Source organism: Protopterus annectens, chromosome 14.part0, assembly GCF_019279795.1.
Source record: "Protopterus annectens isolate FY-2018-M chromosome 14.part0, PAN1.0, whole genome shotgun sequence".
Classification (NCBI taxonomy): domain Eukaryota; kingdom Metazoa; phylum Chordata; order Ceratodontiformes; family Protopteridae; genus Protopterus; species Protopterus annectens.
The window spans coordinates 467,607,446-467,630,540 of NC_056748.1; the positions used below are offsets into that span (position 1 = coordinate 467,607,446).

Sequence of the window (23,095 nt, forward strand, 5' to 3'; positions counted from 1 at the left end):
GAGAATGAACTAGGTGATGTGGTAATTCTAACCAGTTTAAATCTTTGAGGGCTAGGCTTTAGTATGCTCTGTTGTTAAAGCTATTTTATTATAACAATGCTCAAGGTTTGGACAACTGTGAGAATTGAGGGTGACTGAAGACTGGGGCAGCATACAGGAGAGTTGACAGAAAGAAAGTAGAGGCTATCAGTCTTCTGACTAAGTGAATGAAGTAGGTTCTTACTCTGTGCACTGTACCTGGAAACTAGGCTTTGATGATTTTTTTAACAATGTGTGATACATGGTTACACTTGAAATTGTCATTTATGATGCCACTCAGTAATTATGTGTGCCTTATTTATTCTATCATGATGTTGTTGGCAGAGATGATAGTGGATAGTTTTGTATTTGAATAGATGTATTTTGGAATAAAGAGTGGTAATTTCGTTTTTGACCCTGATAACTATCGCCCCATAAGCCTGACTAGCCTGGTCTGCAAGGCTATGGAGCGCATCATCATGGAACTCATTAACAAAGACATTGGGAACCTCCAAACACTTGACCTGACCCAGTTTGGCTTTGTTAAGGGTAGATCATGCCTACTAAACCTGGTTGACTTCTTCGAGACAGTCACCAAGGCCATAGACAAGGGAAAGGTGGTTCACACAGCCTACCTTTATCTCACCAAGGCATTCAACACCATTCCTCACTCGGGTATTATAGAAAAACTCACCAGCCTGAACATAAACCCCTATGTCACAAGATGGGTTGCTAACTGGCTTACAGACAGAACTCACATGGTAAGAATAGCGGGCTTCAGGTCCGACTCTAAACCAGTCACAACTGGTGTCCCACATGGCTCGGTTCTGAGACCCCTACTGTTTGGCATATATTTCTCAGAAGTACAGGCAAACACAGGAGGACTATGGCTAATGACTGCAAACTGGGAGCCATAATTGACTCTCCAGCTGACATGGATATCCTTCAAAAAGGCCTTACAGAGACAGACACCTGGTGTCAAAGTCATGGCCTCAAGCTTAATGCCAAAAAATGCATAGTCATCCCTTTTGGGAAAAATAAAACACCCATGAATTACCACATAGGCAGCAGCCCCCTTAATACAGAAGATGTAATAAGAGATCTGGGGACCCAGGTAGATAGTAATATCTCCTTTGACAATCATATTGCCAAAGTAGTTAGGAAATCCTTCTATGTGGCCCATCTAATTACTAAGGGGTTTGCATCTAGAAATAAAGAGGTTATAGTGCCCCTCTACTCGTCACTCATCAGACCCATCATAGAGTACAATGCCCCATTTGGGATGTACCTCACAAGACACTTCCAACAGCTGGAAAGACCACAAAAGCACCTCACCAAGAGGATTACTGGCCTCAAACATATGTCCTATGCAGCCCGACTGAAAAAACTCTGGCTGTACTCAGTGGCATATCGCTTCCTCAGAGGTGATCTCTGCCTGACTTACAAAGCCACGTCCAACTCAGAATTGATGGACATGCTCCACCTAAAGAAATCCAAGTCACTGCAAGCCATGCTCTCTAGTGAGCTAAACCTCACCACAACAATAAATAGAACATGCTGGAGGGATAGATTCCTGTCACAAAGACTCCCCATGCTTTGGAACAAAATTCTTAACTATATTAGGCAGAGCCCCTCACTAACATTCTTCAAGAGAAGCCTTGACGAGTGGATGGGTAACAGAAAATACACCCCTGGGATCACTTTATTGGCTCTGCTTGACAGAGGCTCAGTTAATTAATCAATGGGGTGGCAAAAGCCGACACACTCTGGCTAGGCTTATAAATGCCCTTTGACAGATAGCCTAGTACCTACCTATGAACCTATGGTTTAGTGGTAGTTGTGAGTTAGTAATACTTAATTTGATAAAAAAGATTATTGTGTAAGGTCTTGGAGTTTAGAGAGATATTTTGCAGAGCAGATTAGGGTTGACTCATTAGTATATTTAAAAGGGTAGCATTTTTATATCAGTATAGAGTTCATTGATGAATATGTTGAAAAGTGTGGGACACCAGTAGTTGCTAGCAATAAGGTGGAGAAATCATTTTTCCATTTCACTGCTTGTGCTCATTTTAAGAGGTGGCTATGGAACCATTGCAATCAGGAGTTTCTTGTGAAAAGTGGTACAAAAAGCTTTTGTTAAGTCTAGGAAGATAGTGGAGGCTAGGATTCTGCTATTTTATGGGTTTGACAGTATTAGCAAGTTTCAACAAAGCAACAGTTGTGCTATGATGAGAATGAAAGTTGTGTTTGGCTGAAGACAGAAACTGATTATCTAGTAGATAATTGAGTAGCTACATTTGAATACATGCTTCTAATATTTTTGATAGGGGAAATAACATGGCATTTGGTCTACAGTTTAAAAGCTTTGTATTGATTTCTCCCTAGTGCAGTAAAACAATAGATTTTTTTTCCCATAGAGAGAGGGCATTATTTTCAAATGTGGATCAATTTATCAGAATTGAAACTGAATAAGAAATAACCTCAGGTTTTGTTTTAAGATATTCACCAGGTAGATGTCAGGGCCAGTTGAAGTAGGCTTTAATATTTTGAGGTATTTTTGATGTATCTGTGGAAACTGAGTGGAAGTAAAAATTTTGAAGGAAGTTATTTTATTAAGTAGGGACTGTGATGATGTGAGGTAGTGTCAGCTATGCTAGAGAGAGTAGGGCAGTGCATATGTAACATATGCAATATAGCTAGCTGGAGTTTTGTAAGGAATTATATGTAATTTGAACATCAAACTGATTTGCACAGCTGCTTGTGTTAAACATGTAAAAAAAAACGGGTCTTGCTGAACAGAAAAGAAATATACATGTATGTCAGACTGTAATCTTGTTAACTGTTGAAGTGTATATATTTTACAGGGGATATTGGAAGTGAAGGGGCGAAGCTCAGCCCAGTTACCCTTAAGAAAAATAGCTTGAAATTAAATAACTTCATTTAGGCCATAAAGATTTTATTTCACAGGTCTGAATGTAGCCAGAGACACAATGTCTGGGCTGGGATCCTGCTGTTATTGTCCTTAGTGGTGAACTAATTGTGCCAGAGAATGACTTGTTAGTCTCCACAGGAAGGTTAGAAGTATTGGAATTGTTTTACAGTCTCCATATGCTGGAATAAACCTTAACAAATCTCTATGTGTGAATTGTGACAAATCTGTGCCAGATTCTGGCACATGTTTCTAGTGAGGTGGTAGTGTGGGAACCACAGAATCAGGTGACCTGATGTGATCTCATCCTGTAGCCAGCGCTAAAATTGTATTCAGATAATAGTGAGAGATGTGACATATGACAGTCAGCACTCTGGTTTGGAATGGACAAGACTACTTACCCACTTCATCTTGCCTTTGTTTTTGTAAGTAACTTAAGTATGGAACAGTAATTCTTCAGCCAGTTAAGAAAATATAGTGAGATTAGTATAAGGTATTATTTTTTAGTATCTGTCTGAGTCTTTCCATCTGTGTTATTTTTTATATTTCCTGTGAATTGAAACTCTGGTGTTTACTGTAAATAGATATTCAGTATTTTCATGGTTTCTATTTTATTATTTATTATTAAATATATTTATCCCTTTCATTGTGGCTGGTCTTTAAGAAAATATTTTAACCTTTGAGAGTAATTGCATTTATTTGGTGGCACTGTGGCTTCATGCTCCTGAAAGTTTTGCCAACTGGTTAAACACTACCATTTGTAGAAGTATTAATTTTACTAAGAGTAATTGAGTACCCTGTAATAGCCTTAAAGTAGCCAGCTGGTGGCACTGAGTCTACCTTATAGACTGGGTGGAAGTGATCTAGTGGGTAAATCTGTACCAGCCTTTCCTACGTGTGTGTGTGTGTGTGTGTGTGTGTGTGTGTGTGTGTGTGTTTGTGTGTGTGTGAAAATCAAATCTCAGAGAGTGTGTGTATGTCAGCTACTTAGGACAGGGAGAAAGAGCACTGATTTCTGCAGAGGGAGAAGGGGAGCCTTATTTGGGGCATGGAGGGAAAGTCCAGCCCCAGGACTGGAGTATTCTCTTAAGGGAAATTGTGCTTGGTGCAGAGAGCTGCTTCTGAAAATAATGCGTGTATCTGTTTTTGTTCTAAGTGAACATTCTCCGCTGGTTTCACTGGTGAGGATTGAGGCTCATTTATTGCTGGTCCAGAAGAGGGATGTCACAGGGACATTAAGAGCTTGAATAGTTGTCTAGTTTGTTTAATGACTGGTTGTTTAATGACTGGTCATGAAATCATTTGATTTCAGTATGTTTGGTGTTGGCCTTGTAGCTTGTCCTGGATTTAACAGTTTATTGATTGATGCCAAGAATAATTTTTGATTATTTGTGAATATGTTTTGATTGGTTGAGTAATATGTTTTCTTATCCTGGTGGATAAATTATTTTGTTGGGTTTCTTAGTTGTCTAGATTCTAGTAAAGTACGAACTGTTTAAATTTTGTCCAGACCTTCCATGTTATGTCTTTGTTTCATTAGCTGTTTAGTTCCTTAGAATAGCCAGAAGGCTTAGACTGTTTTTATTCTGGCAGGAGTGGCTAGTATGTTTATAACACCTAAGAATATTTTCTTGAACTCTGAGACAGTGTTATCTATAGGGAGAGTCTTTAGTAGCTCTCAGTTGAGGAAATGCAGTGTATTAATTAAGGTTCTTAATGCAGTGTAGTAAGTTTTCTTACCAGACTGTAATGTGTTTTGAGGATGCTGCTTTTATACATTATGATGTAAATTGGTAGGAAATCACTTAGGCTGTCTGACAAAATTCAATGGAATGCTATTTTATGTGGTGATGATGTTAGGATCTAATCAAGGGTTAATTGTCTGGCTATGGCTTTGTTATATGTAGTCAATATGGTTGTAATTTGGGTGAATTTGCACAGGTGTATAGTATTGACTGGATTTTCAGATTGTATGGTTTGTCAGTCTGTATTAAAATCATCCAATATTATGGTTTCATGAGGGATTTTTGAAGTGGCCCAACAGAGAATAACCTCAAGTGTTTTAGCATTGTTACCCCGGATCATGTATGTATCCATGGTTGCGATTGCCTGGTGAGTTTTTTGTTTTAGCAAAGTTACTAAGATTTCCAAGTTAGTGAAAACTGGCAGGATCTAGGGGAAAGGGGAGATATATATTGTGTTTTTTTGTAGAAAATAGCAGCACTGCAACTTTTGTTGGCACTGTCTCATCCAATATTATTATAGCCTGACCATGAAATTATTTCTTCTTTTTTTCATAGTAGAGATGGGTTTCTTTGGCAATTAAAATAGCTGGTGTGCATAGTTCTAATCATGCATTCCCTTCTTGGAGTTTATTATAAATACTTTGTAAGTTTGTATGGTATATAGGTTCATAAGTAAATACTAGGTTAGCTGCCCTTGCAGGCCATGTTAAGCATAGCCAATTTTCTTTTTGTGCTCTAATTAACCTATCCCATTTAGATAGTGATTGGCCTTACCCATCCCATTGTAGATAATTATATATTATCCCTAATGAGAATAACTGGGATGATGCTGTGTTTAATTTGTGGAGAGCCATGCAGGGGATAAAGCATTTAGGATCTGATTCTGTCCACCAGAGCTCAGAGGGCAGTCCTGGGTTAAGTTTTCTGCTTCTCAAATAGTTCCAAGTTGCATTTGAAAATTGACAGGGATGCTTTGTTTTATGTGGATATGGAATCTGTTCTAGAGCAGCAGTATCCTCTGTGAGATATACCTGCCCTTCCAAACTTCTGTTGATGTTACAAAAGAGATTTAGATCCCTAGACCAAGTATTTTTAATACCATTTGACTTACCAATGTGCAATAAATCCATCACTGCTGGGTTGGAGGATGCCTTGCATGCCAGACACAGGTCACCTGTTAGCAGTCTGTTGAATACCAAATTTAGTGACAAGGCTTTGAGTTAGTCCATGCAGGGCATGTTTAGGCCTTGTATTCTTTTAGAAAGATATCTCTGTGGGCATTCCATTTGCATATGTCTGGATAGGTACATGCCAAAGGGGGCATTATTTTCAATGACTTGCCTAATGAGGGCTAAGTAAAGGAGGACAATTACAACCCTATATTTACGTGAAAGTAGCTGTTCTAGACAATCCCTTTGTTTATAAGCTGTACAATATAGAAGGACCTTCTTACAACAATGGACACATGTTGTTGAAAAGTTAGGTCACTGTCCGCATAAGTACCCAAATCCTGAACAACGGGGTCAACTCTTAGGGGTGTATCATTAATGTGATAGTTTCCTGGGATAGATGACTTCCCAAAGGATACAATAATGTATTTTTGGCATGTAGTTTCAGTCCATGATTTTGGCACCAGTTATTTATTCTAGCCAAAACTTCCTGCAAGATGGCTAAGTCATTTGAGGGTTCAGTGACTGCTCCTAGCATGCAGTCATCTCCAAATGTAGCCAGCCAGAACCCTTTCGTATTGGCAGTTACTTCAGAAAATTAGATGCCAAACAGCTTAAGTCCTCTGAGAGACTGTACTGGTGACAGTTCTCTTTGTGGAGGTAATTTCCCATATTTTTATTTCCTGCATTCTGTGAGCCAGTTGGCAATTCACCATGTGACATAGGGATTTATTTCCAGTTTATTTAGTTTTTCCACTATGAGTAAGTGAGGAGTTGTGTCAAAAGCTTTGGCCAGGTAAATGTATGTGGTGTGTACCATTTTGCCTTCATCCATTGCTTTGGTGACCTTTTCAAAAAAATCCACCAGGTTGTGTAAGCATGATCTGCCCTTGGTGAATTCAAACTGAGAAAGGTCCAGTGTTTGGAAGTTCCCTATGTCATGATTGATTAGTTCCATGATAAGTCTTTCCATGGCTGCATATGAGGCTGGCAATAATTATGGGTCTGTAAGTGGCTTGGTCCATGGAAGGTTCTTCTTTATGAAGGGGAATGACTCTAGCTGTTCTCCAGTCACTTGGTACAAAACCTGCATGGAGGCTGAGATTGAACAGTGTTGCTAGGAGTTGTGGCTAGATCATGCTTCATGCTATTTAAGATGCATCTGCGGATATTGTGATGACCCATTAATGCAGTATTTTTAGCTTTTGATAGCTCTTCTAGGACTTGGTCTTGTGTGACAGTTGGAAGTGAGCCAATTTCAGGTATATCTTGAGGGGCAAACAAAGGGAGACAAGAGTAAAGGTAGAACTAAATTTATTGGGCAGTAGGTTCTGTATAGTTTCAGCCTCAGTTTAGATAGCATCGTTCATAGCCAGCTAAGTGCACAGTGTAGATAGCATCATTCACAGTCAACTAAGTGCATTGTTGCATTGTGCTGTTGATATTGCAAACATAACTAAAAATATGTAGAAATAATGTATGAAAAATATATGAAGGTAAGGGTGAGATGGTAGCAAAAAAGTAGCTGATGGTAATATGCTGTCTGGTGCCTGAGTGTGATGAGTTGGGCCTGGGTTTGGGTTAATGTCATTGCTACATTTTATGGTTATGGAGGTGTGGTGTTATGGATAGAGGCATTTCAGTATGATTTTATATTCAGTACCCAGTTTTTGAGTAAATGGCTGTTGCTTTTGATAATTGTACTTGAATAGTAGGATATATACTGATATTGAAAATGTGTGACTAGGAAACAGAGATCAGAAGTAGGTAGTAATAATTTCCCTTATTATGTAAAAACAATAATTTTAAGTAGTTTGTTTATACACCTTCAAATTATCAAATACTTTGGATTTGATATTTGTCTAATGCTGAAAATTTGATTAACAATGCATATTTACACCCCTCTTGGTAGTACAGACCATTATATTATATTATATTTTACATCAAATTTATTAGAAATAAGACATTGCATCCTGGTGAATTTCATTGAACACAAATGCTAAATTTTGAGATTTCCAATCTAACATTATAAAAATCGTAAAACATTGTTTCATAAAATCCAAGGCCTAAATGGTGAAGGATGATAATAGGCAGATTAATGTGTAATATTATGGACAATTATGTTTTGTATTCAGTTTCCAAAGAATAAACTGAAACTTACGGCAGTGTTTACTATCGATAAAACTGCCATAAAATATTTTTCCTTTCAGCAGTTTTAACTATAAATGATCTCTCTGATATATGATTGAAGTTTTCTGTCACATATAAATGGAATATGGATTCCTATAGAAATATAATTCTTTTACTGTCCTACTTTGTGGTTCAGTCTTTTTCTACCCTTATGAATACTTCTGTTTTACAATTACTAAGGTAAGAAATGAAGTACTATTATTGATTTTGTTGGAATTCCTGGCTCCTTTGTCATTATCATTAACTTATAGATAGAATTCCTAAATATGTTATGTTATCTTATAATACATTTTAATGCCATTTATTCTTTTTGCATGTATCATTATCTAATGGTTACACTAGACCTTCTGTTTTTTTTTTTAAGTGTGCAACCCCATACATCCCACCACAGCATCTAGCTATAGTCTCCAAATTCTTCCAGTACCAGCTTTCCCAATTGCTTCTTAATGGCTATCCTGGATGTAACTCTCTTCTGTATAGGTCCTCAAATTCTCAGGAAGGCAAACTCTTGAAGACTCTTTGCTAGGTCCATTGAGTGAGGGATCTCAGGGAGAGTTGTTAGTAAGGAGATAGAGGGCAACATTATTTTGGAAGTTGGACACAATCCCTAACTGGAGAAGTAGCTAGGACAATTATGTGATGATGTCATAGCCACTCCTGTTTTAATCTGAAGTGTTCTGTGAGGCACATAGTCTCCATCATAGGTCTCCACTATAATGGTTTCCTATAAAAGTTTCTCGTATAAAAAGAGCTGACCATCATCTACTATGTCTTATCCCCTCTAGTCTACCCTACAAGGATTTTGACTCTGTTCCCCAACTCGGTTATCTTATGGCATTCATGAATTTTGCCCTGCCTCTGCACCATCAGAGAGCCCACTCAGTTTTCTAATTATGGGCCTATTAGTGCAACTGGTGGTTTTGTTGAAAATGTTTAAAAGGATTTTATTTAGTCTCATTTTAAAGAATTGTAAGAGGTTAGACTTGACATCTATGGATCAAAACTACTGAGGTCCCAATTTACTAATATGGTAGTTTTATACAATTGTTTTACTTCAGTCCTAGGATCTGTTTTTGATGCTTAGTTGTTTGTATTAATGTGGCCAGGGTAACTGATTCAGTTTCCCATTTCCAGCTTTGTAATTGCTTAGTATCATATTGTGTAAACCATTGTCTGATAATTTGAATTAGAAATTAGCACTTGTGTCTGCTTTTTAGGGCTTAAACTGGAGGAGTAAATTCTTCATGGAAGTGTGCAGCGACAGAAGTCCCTCAGTGCTTCATACTACACCCTTTTTTGCTCTACATTTTCTTTTCTGACTTGAACTATAGATTTTGATGGCTTTATTATTTTGATTGGAATTATGCATTTGTAACTGATGCAAAAATAAGGGCAATAACATAATGTTCAAATTAAATTTTAAATTTTAAATCCACATTAAAAGAGTTCAAATTAAGTTTTTTTAATAGTAATCTTAAGCATTTACTTAACATTGCCTTTGTATATAACTTAGTTTCTGTGCCGAAGTTTAAACAATCAGTATACTGCTTCTTTGATCTCTACATTTGATTTAATACCAGTCTGTCCTAACAGAGGATGCTAGATGTACACTATATTATTTTATTTATTCCATTCCAAGTACACACAATTCAAACAAGGTTATATTTTTTCCCTTGAATCTGTGTGCCACAAAACTAATAGGTCATATTGATTATTTAAAATCCTACCATATCTTCATCCCACCCACCTCATAGTATACCATTCCTGCAATAGGACCATTCTTGAAATTCCAACTACTTCCATAAAACAATTAATTCCTTTAGGTCTCCACAATACTCTCTAACTAACCATTTCCCCTCTAATACCCATACAGACATAACAATAAATTTATTTCAGCACTTTTATGATCTCATTCAGGCCAGCTTTCTACTCTTGATAACTAACCCAGAACAGTTCTTCAATTAAATCCCTAATATATATGCAGATGTTCGAACAAACCAAATATATTTACAACAACACTGATAAATATTCATATAACAGCAATGACCAAAAGAACACCAGTGAGTAACAGCTCAACTTTCAAAATTTAATAAGCAAAAATGTCTCACTTCTCTTAGCGCCTCGGCCAACAGCCTTTTGGTCGTTGCTGTCAAATATATTTACAGTTACATAATTGGAATAAAAAGAGTGAATAGAGTAGGAGAAGTACAAGTGTTGGAAATATGAGTGGTAGTTGCTTGGTTACGTCAGATAACCGAGACCAGTAAGATGAAATAAGGGATTAGTTTATATGTGTAGTAGGTTTAGAACAATAATAGTGTATAAAGCTAAATCACAGATTAAGATGGGTTAGTTAATCAGATGCATTGGAGGTAAAGGTGCTTCCAATTGGAGATATTGGTTTACATCATCTGTCCTTTAGACAGACAGTTGCATTCAAATGGTTTTAAGTATTTTTTGAACTGTGGCCTGAACAGGGAGTAATTTCTGTAGTCATTTATGTCAGGAGGAAGTGACTGCCATAATTTTGGGGCTAGTACAGAGAAGTAGCGACTAGTAAAGTGTAGTTTAAGAGAGTGGGTTTGTGAAGAGGGACCAGCTCTGTCTTGGCTTCTTAGGTTATAGGTTTGGTGGCAGTAAAAAGTTTGGAAGAGACAGGAAGGGGAAAGGGTGTCAAGCCTGAGTAGTCTTGAAGAGTAAGGAACCAAGATGAAAATTTGATCTGTGCTGTACTGGAAGCCATTTAGCCTTTGAAAGAGTAAGGCAGTGGTGTTCATTCCATGGTGAGTTAGATATTAATCGCCATATGTTTTTGAGAGTGTCTGAATTATGGCAGTATTTTTGACAGAATATTATGCAAACAAGGGAAGACCATACTCAAGTTGGGTAAGGAGAATGTCTTTTCCTATAGCAACACTTTCTGGATATGAGTGGAACTATGATAGTTTGCTGGTCCAGAAGGGTAGACTGTCCATCTCATCTCTCAACTTTTCTATGTGTTCATGAAAAGTTAGTGATCGGTCTAGTCAGATCTGCAAATATCTAAATGTTGTGCCAGTTTCAATAGGATTGTTATTGCAGTAAAGGCTTTATCTCTCTATACCAATGGGCCTTAATATAGATACTTTTACTGGATTTTCTGATGGTCATGAATTCTGATACTCAAATATATGTCATTATTTTCTAACATCAAGCTTTAATGATTTGCCACTAATGTGCCAGAAAACCACACTTTTATGAAAAACGGACCAAAAATATGAGGCAGAAATTTGGATATTCTGCAAAAATCTGTACAGTTGAGAGGTATGAATAGTGTCACAAATAATTAGTGAGCAAATAAGAAAGACTAAAAGCAGGCTGTAATATAGTAGCATTGGGTATCAGTTACTAAACCATAGCACACAGATGGGCATATTAAATGTTGTACACTCAGGAGAAAAGGTAGTGATGAATGAGATACCATACAAACCATTTCTAGGGCTTATCCTTTTCAGTGTTTATGTAGCATTGCATTAGGTCTGCAAAAAGTTTATTTTATTGCTAATGACATAAAATTATGTAATCAAGCTGATACACAAGAAGACATGAGAAGTGATGTGGGGAGATGTAAAAACTGGTCTGCTAATTAGAACTTGAAATTCAATTTATAGAAAAGTGCAGAATAATGCAACTGAGAAGCAAACAAATGTGCACAACTGGCTGCAAAATATTCTAACACCAACTAAGTAAAGGGATCTTGGAGAAATTATATCAGATGGCCTAAGGGTAATGATGAATACTGACAAACTACTGATGCACACAAGGAGAGGCATAAGGATTTGACAGATACTCATTAATAATGGCCATTTTATCATGGTATATCACAAACGTCATTGCTGTCACTTTCTAGAACCAACATGCATTGGCACTACTGCTACTCTAATGTTTCTAAAGCTTGTCTTTGAAAGTAAGAATTTTAGTAAGATAACCGCATTTTCTTGGTTTAACAGGAATACTTATTTTATACTTTTATTCTACAGAGTCTGCACCAAGCACTCCCCAGTCTGCTTCCCACTACCAATCTTCTAGCTGGCCCACTTTCAATGGTCTTGACATGGGTAAAACCTGCCACCTCTGTAATGCATTGTTCAATAATCCTGGGATGGCCCAGCAGCATTATGAAGGAAAGAAGCACAAAAGGAATGCAGTCCGACTTAAGTTACTGGAGCAGATAGGAGACTCCCCTAGACCCAGAATCACTCAAAGGTATGTTCACCATTTCTGGCTTGCTTGCTTAACTTAGCTGTAAATTATCACATCAATCCAAAGTAAAGGCACCAAACATGGGAACAGTGAAGAGCCTATCAGAAAATTAGTGATTGCCTATATTTTGAATGCATTTTTATTACATCTTTAGCTAATGTCCATTACCTATTTCTTATAATTGTTCATTGCATTCTGCACTCACCATTCTCAGTTCATTTTCTTTTCATCTGCTGTCTGTAGCTTATTCTTCCCTTCACAATCATTAATGTTTGTTATACACAAGCAAACCCTTTTTCCTGCCACCACAGGTTGCTGAAACCCCACTCCCAACCACAATGGGGCTTACGCATTCTCTTCCTCCCCAAATGCATTCCTATGATATAAACTGCATTCCTATGATATAAACTCATTATGTGTTCAAGTCATAATCCTCCTCCTGTTATCTCCTTTTCTTTCCTCTTTTACACAACATCTCAGACTCTAATCGCACTATTCTGCTTTTGTATCCCAGTATGATTGGTACAACAGCATGTTAGCATTCATCCTCAAAAGCTCTTCTATCCACTATATTTTCCAGCTTGTTTGTTTGATTTTTCTCCCTTCTTCTTTTTTTCACAAAAATCATTATATCAAGTATGGCCACAGTGTTTTACAGCCTTATCAAGTATACATTGCTAATTTTGTTGTATACAACCAGCTGTTTCAGATAAAACCATTGCTTGGACGTCTTTCTTATATATATGTTTACCACTTGCTTATTCTTACTGTTCCCAGGTAATGGGTTTACAGCCTTATCTTTCTTACGGTTTTTATTACCCCCCCCCCCCCACACACACACACACACACACACATTCACATGCCCACATTGCATGTGGAAATGTGCCTTAGCTATGTGTTCTTTTAAATGCCAACTTTTAAGCACAATAAATGAATTACATCCATTTCGTGTATTTGCCTTTATGCTCCTTGAAAGAACTGTAATTACATTTTTGTGCTATGCAAACAATGTTAAACTGTATACAAAACCGTAAGTTTGCAGGTGGTATGCATTACTTTTCTTTCAGAATTAGAATCACTGTTAACTTGCTGTTTCATTGCTCTTCCATAATATTTTAATGCCATGTGTACTGTCCAGTTATATTACAGTATTAACTACACTTTTCAAACAGAATATCTGTGTATATAAAAAATTAGTAGGCTCATGGGAGTTGGTATAATGGTTATTGTGTTTACCTCACAGATACAAGGCACAAGGTTTGATTCTCACCTTTGGAAAGGGATATTGGCTATGTTTAAAATTGCTCACAAAGACAGGTAGCCTCATTCCTACCTATAAACCTATGTAACAATAAATTAGGGAACACTGTAGTAGTACCAGCACAAGCATACAGACCCTTTGGACACATTCATTCTTGAGACTGGTTTCTCACAGTACTCTAGTATGCCAAGTCTAGCTTGAATACAAAAAAATAGAAAACACCCTCTGTACAATGTAAATCACTGTTATTTGTTTACATATTTATCGCTTAATTATTGAGATTTGAGTCTGAAGAATGAGATCTTCATGTCAGGGTTAAGTACTTTTGTCGTCCCAATAAATGATTATGTTTATTTGCCAGATTATTCAAAAATTGTAACTGTTCTCATAGCAGAACCAGCATGTTTGAATAGAGCAAGTTTATTTGTCAGGTTATGTCTAATACTGGAGTTTATATTAGTCAGAATGAAGGTTCTGTCAGAAAATGTCACTTGAGAGCTGGGCATTTATGACACTAACTTGATTGCTGATATCATTGTTCGGCATTCCTATATGAATGGCCACTGGTTGTTATGCACACTGTATGCTATATTTCTAATCCAAGTTATGTAATGTCAAGTGACTTTGCTAGTTTATTCAAATAAAAAGCATTTTGACTGTTGATTGTGGGAATTATTATTTATTTTGATGAAAAATGCTTTGTATTTCCATTTGGATTATTTACATATTTTTATTTTTGAAGCTTTCACATTTTAAAGACTGCATACAGTGTTTTATTTCATTGCGAGACAAAAGATGATCATTTGGGAGATGCTTCTAGCAAGGTTTGTTAATATGTCACTGTTGCATTCACTTCCTCCTTCAGGAAAGACAGGATAAATAGCAACAGATGAGACATCATAGTTTTATTTTTGCTTTGTAGTTGTGCTTGGAGTGTCATTGCTGGTTTAATTTTAACATGGAAGACATAGTAGAGATTCAAAAGCAGCTGCATGATTCAATGCTGCATTCAGCTGAATACTCCTATATATTATTAAGTGTAATAATACTTTTTTCTGAGGTGTCAAAAACATGTACATGTCATACAGTAGCATCTTGGTACTTAATAGGAATAGCCATACGTAGCAACTACCCCAGTGATTTAATAGTGACTGCTGTGGTAGTGACCTCATTAGCAGGGATTAATGCAATGTCCACCATCCACCCTTTGTTTGTGGGTACTTTTGTGACAAGTGTTTTTTTTTTTTTTTGAGGGTGAAGGCTGAGTGCAGTAGGTGTTGCCGATATTTCTGGAATTGTACACCACCTTCCAAACTCTCCACCCAGGAGATGATTCAAAGATATAATTTTAATATATCAACATCATTAGCTGCTGTCTTCTGCAACATAGCTGTAGATATTCCAAATACCTAAATAAAGGTGGTGGTTGTTGTGTCTTTCGGCTTTTCCCGGTTAGGGGTCGCCACAGCTGAACTCCGGTCCGCTAATGATTGGCAGTAGAGTTTTACGTGCTGGCTTGCCGGGCCTAACGCACAACCTTCAATGAAGGAACACCCATTCACGCATGTCACCACACAGAAGACGCTCTAACTGAGAATCGAACGGGCAACGTCTAACTAAATGTAAATTGAAATAATTTTTTAATACAGTCCGTAACAAATGCATCTAGTACTACACATCTGCTATATTACTAGATATCCAGTAATACAGCAAATATATATTACTATGGACTCAGTTATCTTCTTTGTGGGCTCACTTGCAGCATTATAATTTTATTTATGTGTTTGAAATCAGACCTTCATTGTCCTCCTGCTGGAAAAAAATGTAATGTTAGAATTTATCAGTACACCATTGAGTATAAGGTTTCTGATTCACTACACTTGGCTTACTTGGCTAATTACACTATTGCTGAGTAATTTTCAGATGTTTTCACAGAATAACTGCAGTTATTCCTTTTGTATACTATCTTATTTTTATTTATTTTATTTTACATTTGTTGACCGGGCTGGTCTAGCTGGATATATGTCCATTTTCAGTAGAGGCCCGGGGAGAAAAGCTCCATGTGCAAAACAATATGAATAATACAATAGACAACATATGGTAGACCAAAAATAGAATAAAAACAATATATAATAAAAAACATTTAAGTATAGTCATAAAAAAAGTCTACAGAATAATAGAAAAAAAAACACATTTAAAATATGGTCATGAAAAAGTCTACAGAAGAATATATGCAAAGTATATGACGGTAAAGCAGTTAAACAAAGATGATAGTAAAGAAGTAATTATGAAGAATTCAGTCACAGGATTCATAGTAAGCAGCTTTTGGGAAGGGTAGCTGATGCAGGTGGTTGTAGGGAGAAGAAACAGCAGTTAGTCAGGGATAATACAGGAACATAACCAATGTTTCTTGAGATGAAGCTTGAGCTTCTTTTTGAAAAGTTTATGAGAGCAGAGAGTAGTAAGTTCAGTGGGTAGAAGATTCCATAGCTTACCAACGGTGTTACAGAAGAGGGAGTCACCTGCTACATTGTTAGCTCTGCTGGTGTTAAAGAGTAGTTTATTAGCAGAGCGTAAGTTTTTAGGATTATGGTAGAGGGTGAGTAGGCTTGAGAGTATAGGAGTATTAGAGGGTTGATACATTCTTTTATGGGCAATAGTAAGCTGTGAAAATGAAGATGCTGCAAAAATTCTAACCAATCGAGTTGTGTAAGATTTAGACAGTGGTGAGTTCAGAAAGGAGAGGCAGCAGCAAATCTGGCAATATTATTATAGGATACAGTCAGCTTGTGTATGTTGGTTTTAGAAAGGTTTGTATAGATGGGTGAGGCATAGAGTAGAGTAGAAATGAGATGAGTTCTGGCTATAGCAGTCCTGGCTGTTGGAGTAAGAAAGGGTTTGATTCTATAGAGGGATCCAAGTTTCTTGTTGACTGTTTTTATTGTACTATTAATATGTGTGTCAAAGTTGAGGTTATTCCTAGGAGCTTGGTAGTTGGGTCTGGAGGGATAACAGTGCCATTGTTAGATGTAAGTGTAAATTCTATGGGGGTGGACTTACGTGTTGGGGAGAAGAGTAGCAGTTTTGTTTTCTTAGGATTTAGGAGGAGACAGCGGTTTGTAAACCATTGTTCCACAGTGTTAAATGCATTCTGGGTTATGGTTTGCAGTTCAATTTGAGAGGTAGCTGAGCAGATAATAGTGGAGTCATCTGCGTACTGAATGCAGGTAGAATGAGGAATAGCTGAGTGAACATCATTAATATAGATGGAAAATAGGAGCGGCCCTAATATGGAGCCCTGAGGGACACCAAGGGAGATAGGGAGGAGATTAGAAAGATTATTGTGCCAGAGAACTGCTTGTTTTCTGTTATTAAGGTAAGATTTGAACCAGTTGATGGTTAATGGGTCAAGGGACAGAGATTGCATGATATGCAAGAGCAGCTGGTGATGAACCATGTCGAAGGCTTTGGATAAATCAACGAATACTGCAGAGGAATGAAAGCCATTGTTACGATTATTGTTAATACAGTCTATAAAAGATAGCAGGGCAGTGGTGGTACTATGGTAAGGTCTGAAGCCATGTTGACAGTTAGCCAGTAGCTTATTTTGAAGAAGGTGGTTTAGAAGTTGTTTCTGAATACATTTTTCCATAATTTTTGCCAGGGGAGATAGCAAGGCTATGGGACGAAAATTAGAGAAATCATTTGAGTTCCCACCTTTGTGTAGAGGAATAATATAAGAAATTTTCCAGATGGCCGGGACATGTCCTTCACTAATGGTTCTGTTGATAAGAATCGATATAGGGTAGGCTATAGATTTGGCTCCTATTTGAAGGTATTCTGCTGGGAGTTGGTCAGCTGAGGGGGTGGAAGGTTTAAGTTTTATTAGAAGAGAGCAAATAGTAGAAGTAGACACTGGTTGCAATAGAAAGGAAGGAGGAGGATTTACAGATGAATTAGGCAGGTTTGCAGTGTCTGGTGTAAGATGGCTAGCAAGAGATTGGATGGCATTGGTAAAGAAGGAGTTAAATGAGTTGGCAGTGTGAATGGGATTATCTGGGTTGGAGCCTAGAGGGTTGGGGGTGACTGATTGTCCTGGATGAAGAAGTTTGTTAATGCTGTTCCAGAACATTTGAGGCTTATTAAAATGGGTTTGCTGTATTTGGAGGTAAAAGTTCTTTTTATCTAGCACTATGACTTTTTTGTATCATTTCTTAGTTGTCTGAAAATTAAGTGATCTAATGGGTTTTTGGTAGAACGCCATTTCACCCAGGCTTTGTTTCACAGATGGATTTTATGCCTTGAAGTGTTTGAGAGCCAAAGTGCAGGTTTAGCTTTACATCTAATAGTACGTAGTGGGGCATGGTGGTTCAGAATGGGTAAGAATGTGGAATTAAAATATGCAACAGCTTCATCAAGTGGAAGATATTTCAGTGGTGACCAATTACATTGTTTAAGTTCCGTAAGGAATAGACCGTGGTTAAATTGTTTTTTGGAGCGAACAGTTCTGGCAATGTTGGGGTGAGTAAGGTTGGTTTTAGATCTAATAAAATAGGTTAGGGAGTGGTCACTTAGATCATCTGGGAGGGTCCCTACTTTGTAGGTATGTAGAGGATTATTAGTAAGTATCCAGTCCAGGATAGTTTCTTTGTTGTTGGGTTTGTGAGTTCTGGTAGAGGAGTTAATAGTTTGAGTAAAGCCATGTAGGTTAATGTGGGTAGAAGGGTGTGAACTATTACAGGACTGCCAATCAATATTGAGGTCACCTAAAATTATAGTTTCCTGAGGAAGGTTGATAGTAAGCCAGTTCAGGATATTTTCAAGGGTATTAATATTGTTTCCTGGTGGTAGGTATAGGCAGATGACATTTATAGCTTTATTAGGGTTGACTTGAAGTTTAGTGATAAGTAATTCAGCTTTGTTGTCTAAGCATGGGTTAAGGTCAATGGTGCTTATTTGGAGTATGGTTTTGTAGAGGATTGCAACCCCTCCTCCCTTTTTGGTAGTACGGTCATTTCTAATAATATTATAACCAGGAGGGGTAACTTCATTATCTTTGATTGTGGGTTTAAGCCAAGTTTAAGATAGGCATAGGATATCAAATTGGTGGACATCTAGTAGGGCATGGAGGTGTGGGATTTTATTATTAATGCTGTGTATATTAAGATGTGCTATGAGGAGAGGGTTTGCTGGCTTGGAAGGGGTTATGGAGCTACTATTAATTAAAGTATATTTATCAGTGGTAGAGGTATGATTAGGACCAGGGTTAGGGTGAATGTCTCCATCTAGTAGGGAGTGAAGGTATGTAAAGTATTTATGGTAAAGTAGTTTGTAAGAATGGATAAGTATTTTTTTTTATTATTGGAATTATTATATGTAATGGGTGCTAGTCTGTGAAATTTGGGAAGTATGTAGATGGGTGTGGATATAATATTTAAAGAGATTGGAGTAATGGTAAGTGGTAATGTGGAAGTATATTTTGTGGGAAAGGGGGTAGAGGAGTAAAGTGGTTGTTCGTAAGAGGTTAAGAGATAGAAAGTAAAAAGAGAAGGAAGTAGTGTGAGAATGAGAAGTAGTTGAGTTAGGAGGTGGGTAGGAGATGTTGGCATTTTGGAGTGAAATAGTTGATAGTTGAATGTGTGGTGTGATAGGTAACTTGGTGTAGTGGTGAATGTAGTGTGGGAAGTGAAAAACAGAGTTAATCTTATTTAAGAGGATGCTATTCTCGTTTTAACTAGCTGTTGTATAGTAAGATTTTGTTCCATTTTGCATAGTGTCCTCATGGATAAATTGGTAGTATGCATGCACATGTTAATGCATAGTTTCCTCATGGATACATTGTGGTATGCATGTACATGTTAATGCATAGTTTCCTCATGGATACATTGGTGGTATGCATGCACATGTTAATGAATAGTTTCATCATGGATACATTATGGCATGCATGCACATGTTAATGCATAGTTTCCTCATGGATATATTGGTGGTATGCATGCACATGTTAATGCATAGTTTCATCATGGATGCATTGGTGGTATGCATGCACATGTTAATGCATAGTTTCATCATGGATACATTATGGTATGCATGCACATGTTAATGCATAGTTTCATCATGGATGCATTATGGTATGCATGCACATGTTAATGCATAGTTACATCATGGATACATTGTTGGTATGCATGCACATGTTAATGCATAGTTTCATCATGGATACATTATGGTATGCATGCACATGTTAATGCATAGTTTTTTCATGGATACATTGGTGGTATGCATGCAGATGTTAATGCATAGTTTCCTTGTGGAAACATTGTGGTATGCATGCACATGTTAATGCATAGCTTCCTCATGGATACATTGGTGGTATGCATGCACACGTTAATGCATAGTTTCATCATGGATACATTGGTGGTATGCATGCACATGTTAATGCATAGTTTCATCATGGATACATTGGTGGTTTGCATGCACATGTTAATGCACAGTTTCATCATGGATACATTATGGTATGCATGCACATGTTAATGCACAGTTTCACCATGGATACATTATGGTATGCATGCACATGTTAATGCATAGCTTCATCATGGATACATTGGTGGTATGCACGCACATGTTAATGCATAGTTTCATCATGGATACTTTACAGTATGCATGCACATGTTAATGCATAGTTTCCTCATGGATACATTGTTGGGATGCATGCCCATGTTAATGCATAGTTTCCTCATGGATACATTGTGGTATGCATGCGCATGTTAATGCATAGTTTCATCTTGGATGCATTATGGTATGCATGCACATGTTAATGCACAGTTTCATCATGGATACATTATGGTATGCATGCACATGTTAATGCATAGCTTCATCATGGATACATTGGTGGTATGCAGGCACATGTTAATGCATAGTTTCATCATGGATACTTTACAGTATGCATGCACGTGTTAATGCATAGTTTCCTCATGGATACATTGTTGGGATGCATGCACATGTTAATGCATAGTTTCCTCATGGATACATTGTGGTATGCATGCGCATGTTAATGCATAGTTTCATCTTGGATACATTATGGTATGCATGCACATGTTAATACATAGTTTCATCATGGATACATTGTGGTATGCATGCGCATGTTAATGCATAGGTTCATCGTGGATACATTGTGGCATGCATGTACATGTTAATGCATAGTTTCCTCATGGATACATTCATGGTATGCATGCACATGGTAATGCATAGTTTCATCATGGATACATTATGGTATGCATGCACATGTTAATGCATAGTTTCCTCATGGATATATTGGGGGCATGCATGCACATGTTAATGCATAGTTTCATCATGGATACATTGGTGGTATGCATGCACATGTTAATGCATAGTTTCATCATGGATACATTATGGTATGCATGCACATGTTAATGCATAGTTTCATCGTGGATACATTATGGTATGCATGCACATGTTAATGCATAGCTTCATCATGGATACATTGGTGGTATGCATGCACATGTTAATGCATAGTTTCATCATGTATACATTATGATATGCATGCACATGTTAATGCATTGTTTCATCATGGATACATTATGGTATGCATGTATATGTTAATGCATAGTTTCATCATGGATACATTGGTGGTATGCATGCACATATTAATGCATAGTTTCATCATGGATACAATATGGTATGCATGCACATGTTAATGCATAGTTTCCTCATGGATACATTGGTGATATGCATGCACATGTTAATACAGAGTTTCCTCGTGGATACATTGTGGTATGCATACACATGTTAATGCATAGTTTCATCATGGATACAGTATGGTATGCATGCACATGATAATGCATAGTTTCCTCATGGATACATTGGTGGTGTGCATGCAGATGTTAATGCATAGTTTCCTCATGGATACATTGTGGTAATCATGCACATGTTAATGCATAGTTTCCTCATGGATACATTGTGGTATGCATGGACATGTTAATGCATAGTTTTCTCATGAATACATTGGTGGTATGCATGGACATGTTAAATGCATGGTTTCATCATGGATACATTGCTGGTGTGCATACACATGTTAATGCATAGTTTCCTCATGTATACATTGTGGTATGCATGCACGTGTTAATCCATAGTTTCTTCATGGATACATTACGGTATGCATGCACATGTTAATGCATAGTTTCCTCATGGATACATTGTTGGGATGCATGCACATGTTAATGCATAGTTTCCTCATGGATACATTGTGGTATGCATGTACATGTTAATGCATAGCTTCCTCATGGATACATTGGTGGTATGCATGCACATGTTAATGAATAGTTTCATCATGGATACATTATGGCATGCATGCACATGTTAATGCATAGTTTCCTTGTGGAAACATTGTGGTATGCATGCACATGTTAATGCATAGCTTCCTCATGGATACATTGGTGGTATGCATGCACATGTTAATGCATAGTTTCCTCATGGATACATTGTGATATGCATGTACATGTTAATGCATAGTTTCCTCATGGATATATTGGTGGTATGCATGCACATGTTAATGCATAGTTTCCTCATGGATACATTGTTGGGATGCATGCACATGTTAATGCATAGTTTCCTCATGGATACATTGTTGGGATGCATGCACATGTTAATGCATAGTTTCCTCATGGATACATTGGTGGTATGCATGCACATGTTAATGAATAGTTTCATCATGGATACATTATGGCATGCATGCACATGTTAATGCATAGTTTCCTTGTGGAAACATTGTGGTATGCATGCACATGTTAATGCATAGCTTCCTCATGGATACATTGGTGGTATGCATGCACATGTTAATGCATAGTTTCCTCATGGATACATTGTGATATGCATGTACATGTTAATGCATAGTTTCCTCATGGATATATTGGTGGTATGCATGCACATGTTAATGCATAGTTTCATCATGGATACATTATGGTATGCATGCACATGTTAATGCACAGTTTCATCATGGATACATTATGGTATGCATGCACATGCTAATGCATAGCTTCATCATGGATACATTGGTGGTATGCACGCACATGTTAATGCATAGTTTCATCATGGATACATTACAGTATGCACGCACATGTTAATGCATAGTTTCCTCATGGATACATTGTGGTATGCATGCACATGTTAATACATAGTTTCCTCATGGATACATTGTGGTATGCATGCGCATGTTAATGCATAGTTTCATCTTGGAGACATTATGTTAAGCATGCACATGTTAATGCATAGTTTCATCATGGATATATTGTGGTATGCATGTGCATGTCAATGCATAGGTTCATCGTGGATACATTGTGGTATGCATGTACATGTTAATGCATAGTTTCCTCATGGATACATTCGTGGTATGCATGCACATGGTAATGCATAGTTTCATCATGGATACATTATGGTATGCATGCACATGTTAATGCATAGTTTCATCACTGATACATTGTGGTGTGCATGCACATATTAATGCATAGTTTCCTCATAGATACATTGT

General features: G+C 37.3%; 1 protein-coding gene across 1 annotated transcript in view; it reads left to right on the forward strand.

Annotated features, from left to right (window-relative positions):
• LOC122789044 overlaps positions 1–23,095 on the forward strand; it is a 3,657,207-nt gene that overhangs the window by 1,823,582 nt on the left and 1,810,530 nt on the right. The window contains exon 7 of the mRNA XM_044056223.1: positions 12,071–12,296. Within this exon, the coding sequence (XP_043912158.1) occupies positions 12,071–12,296 (226 nt within the window). The remainder of the gene's footprint in view (positions 1–12,070; positions 12,297–23,095) is intronic.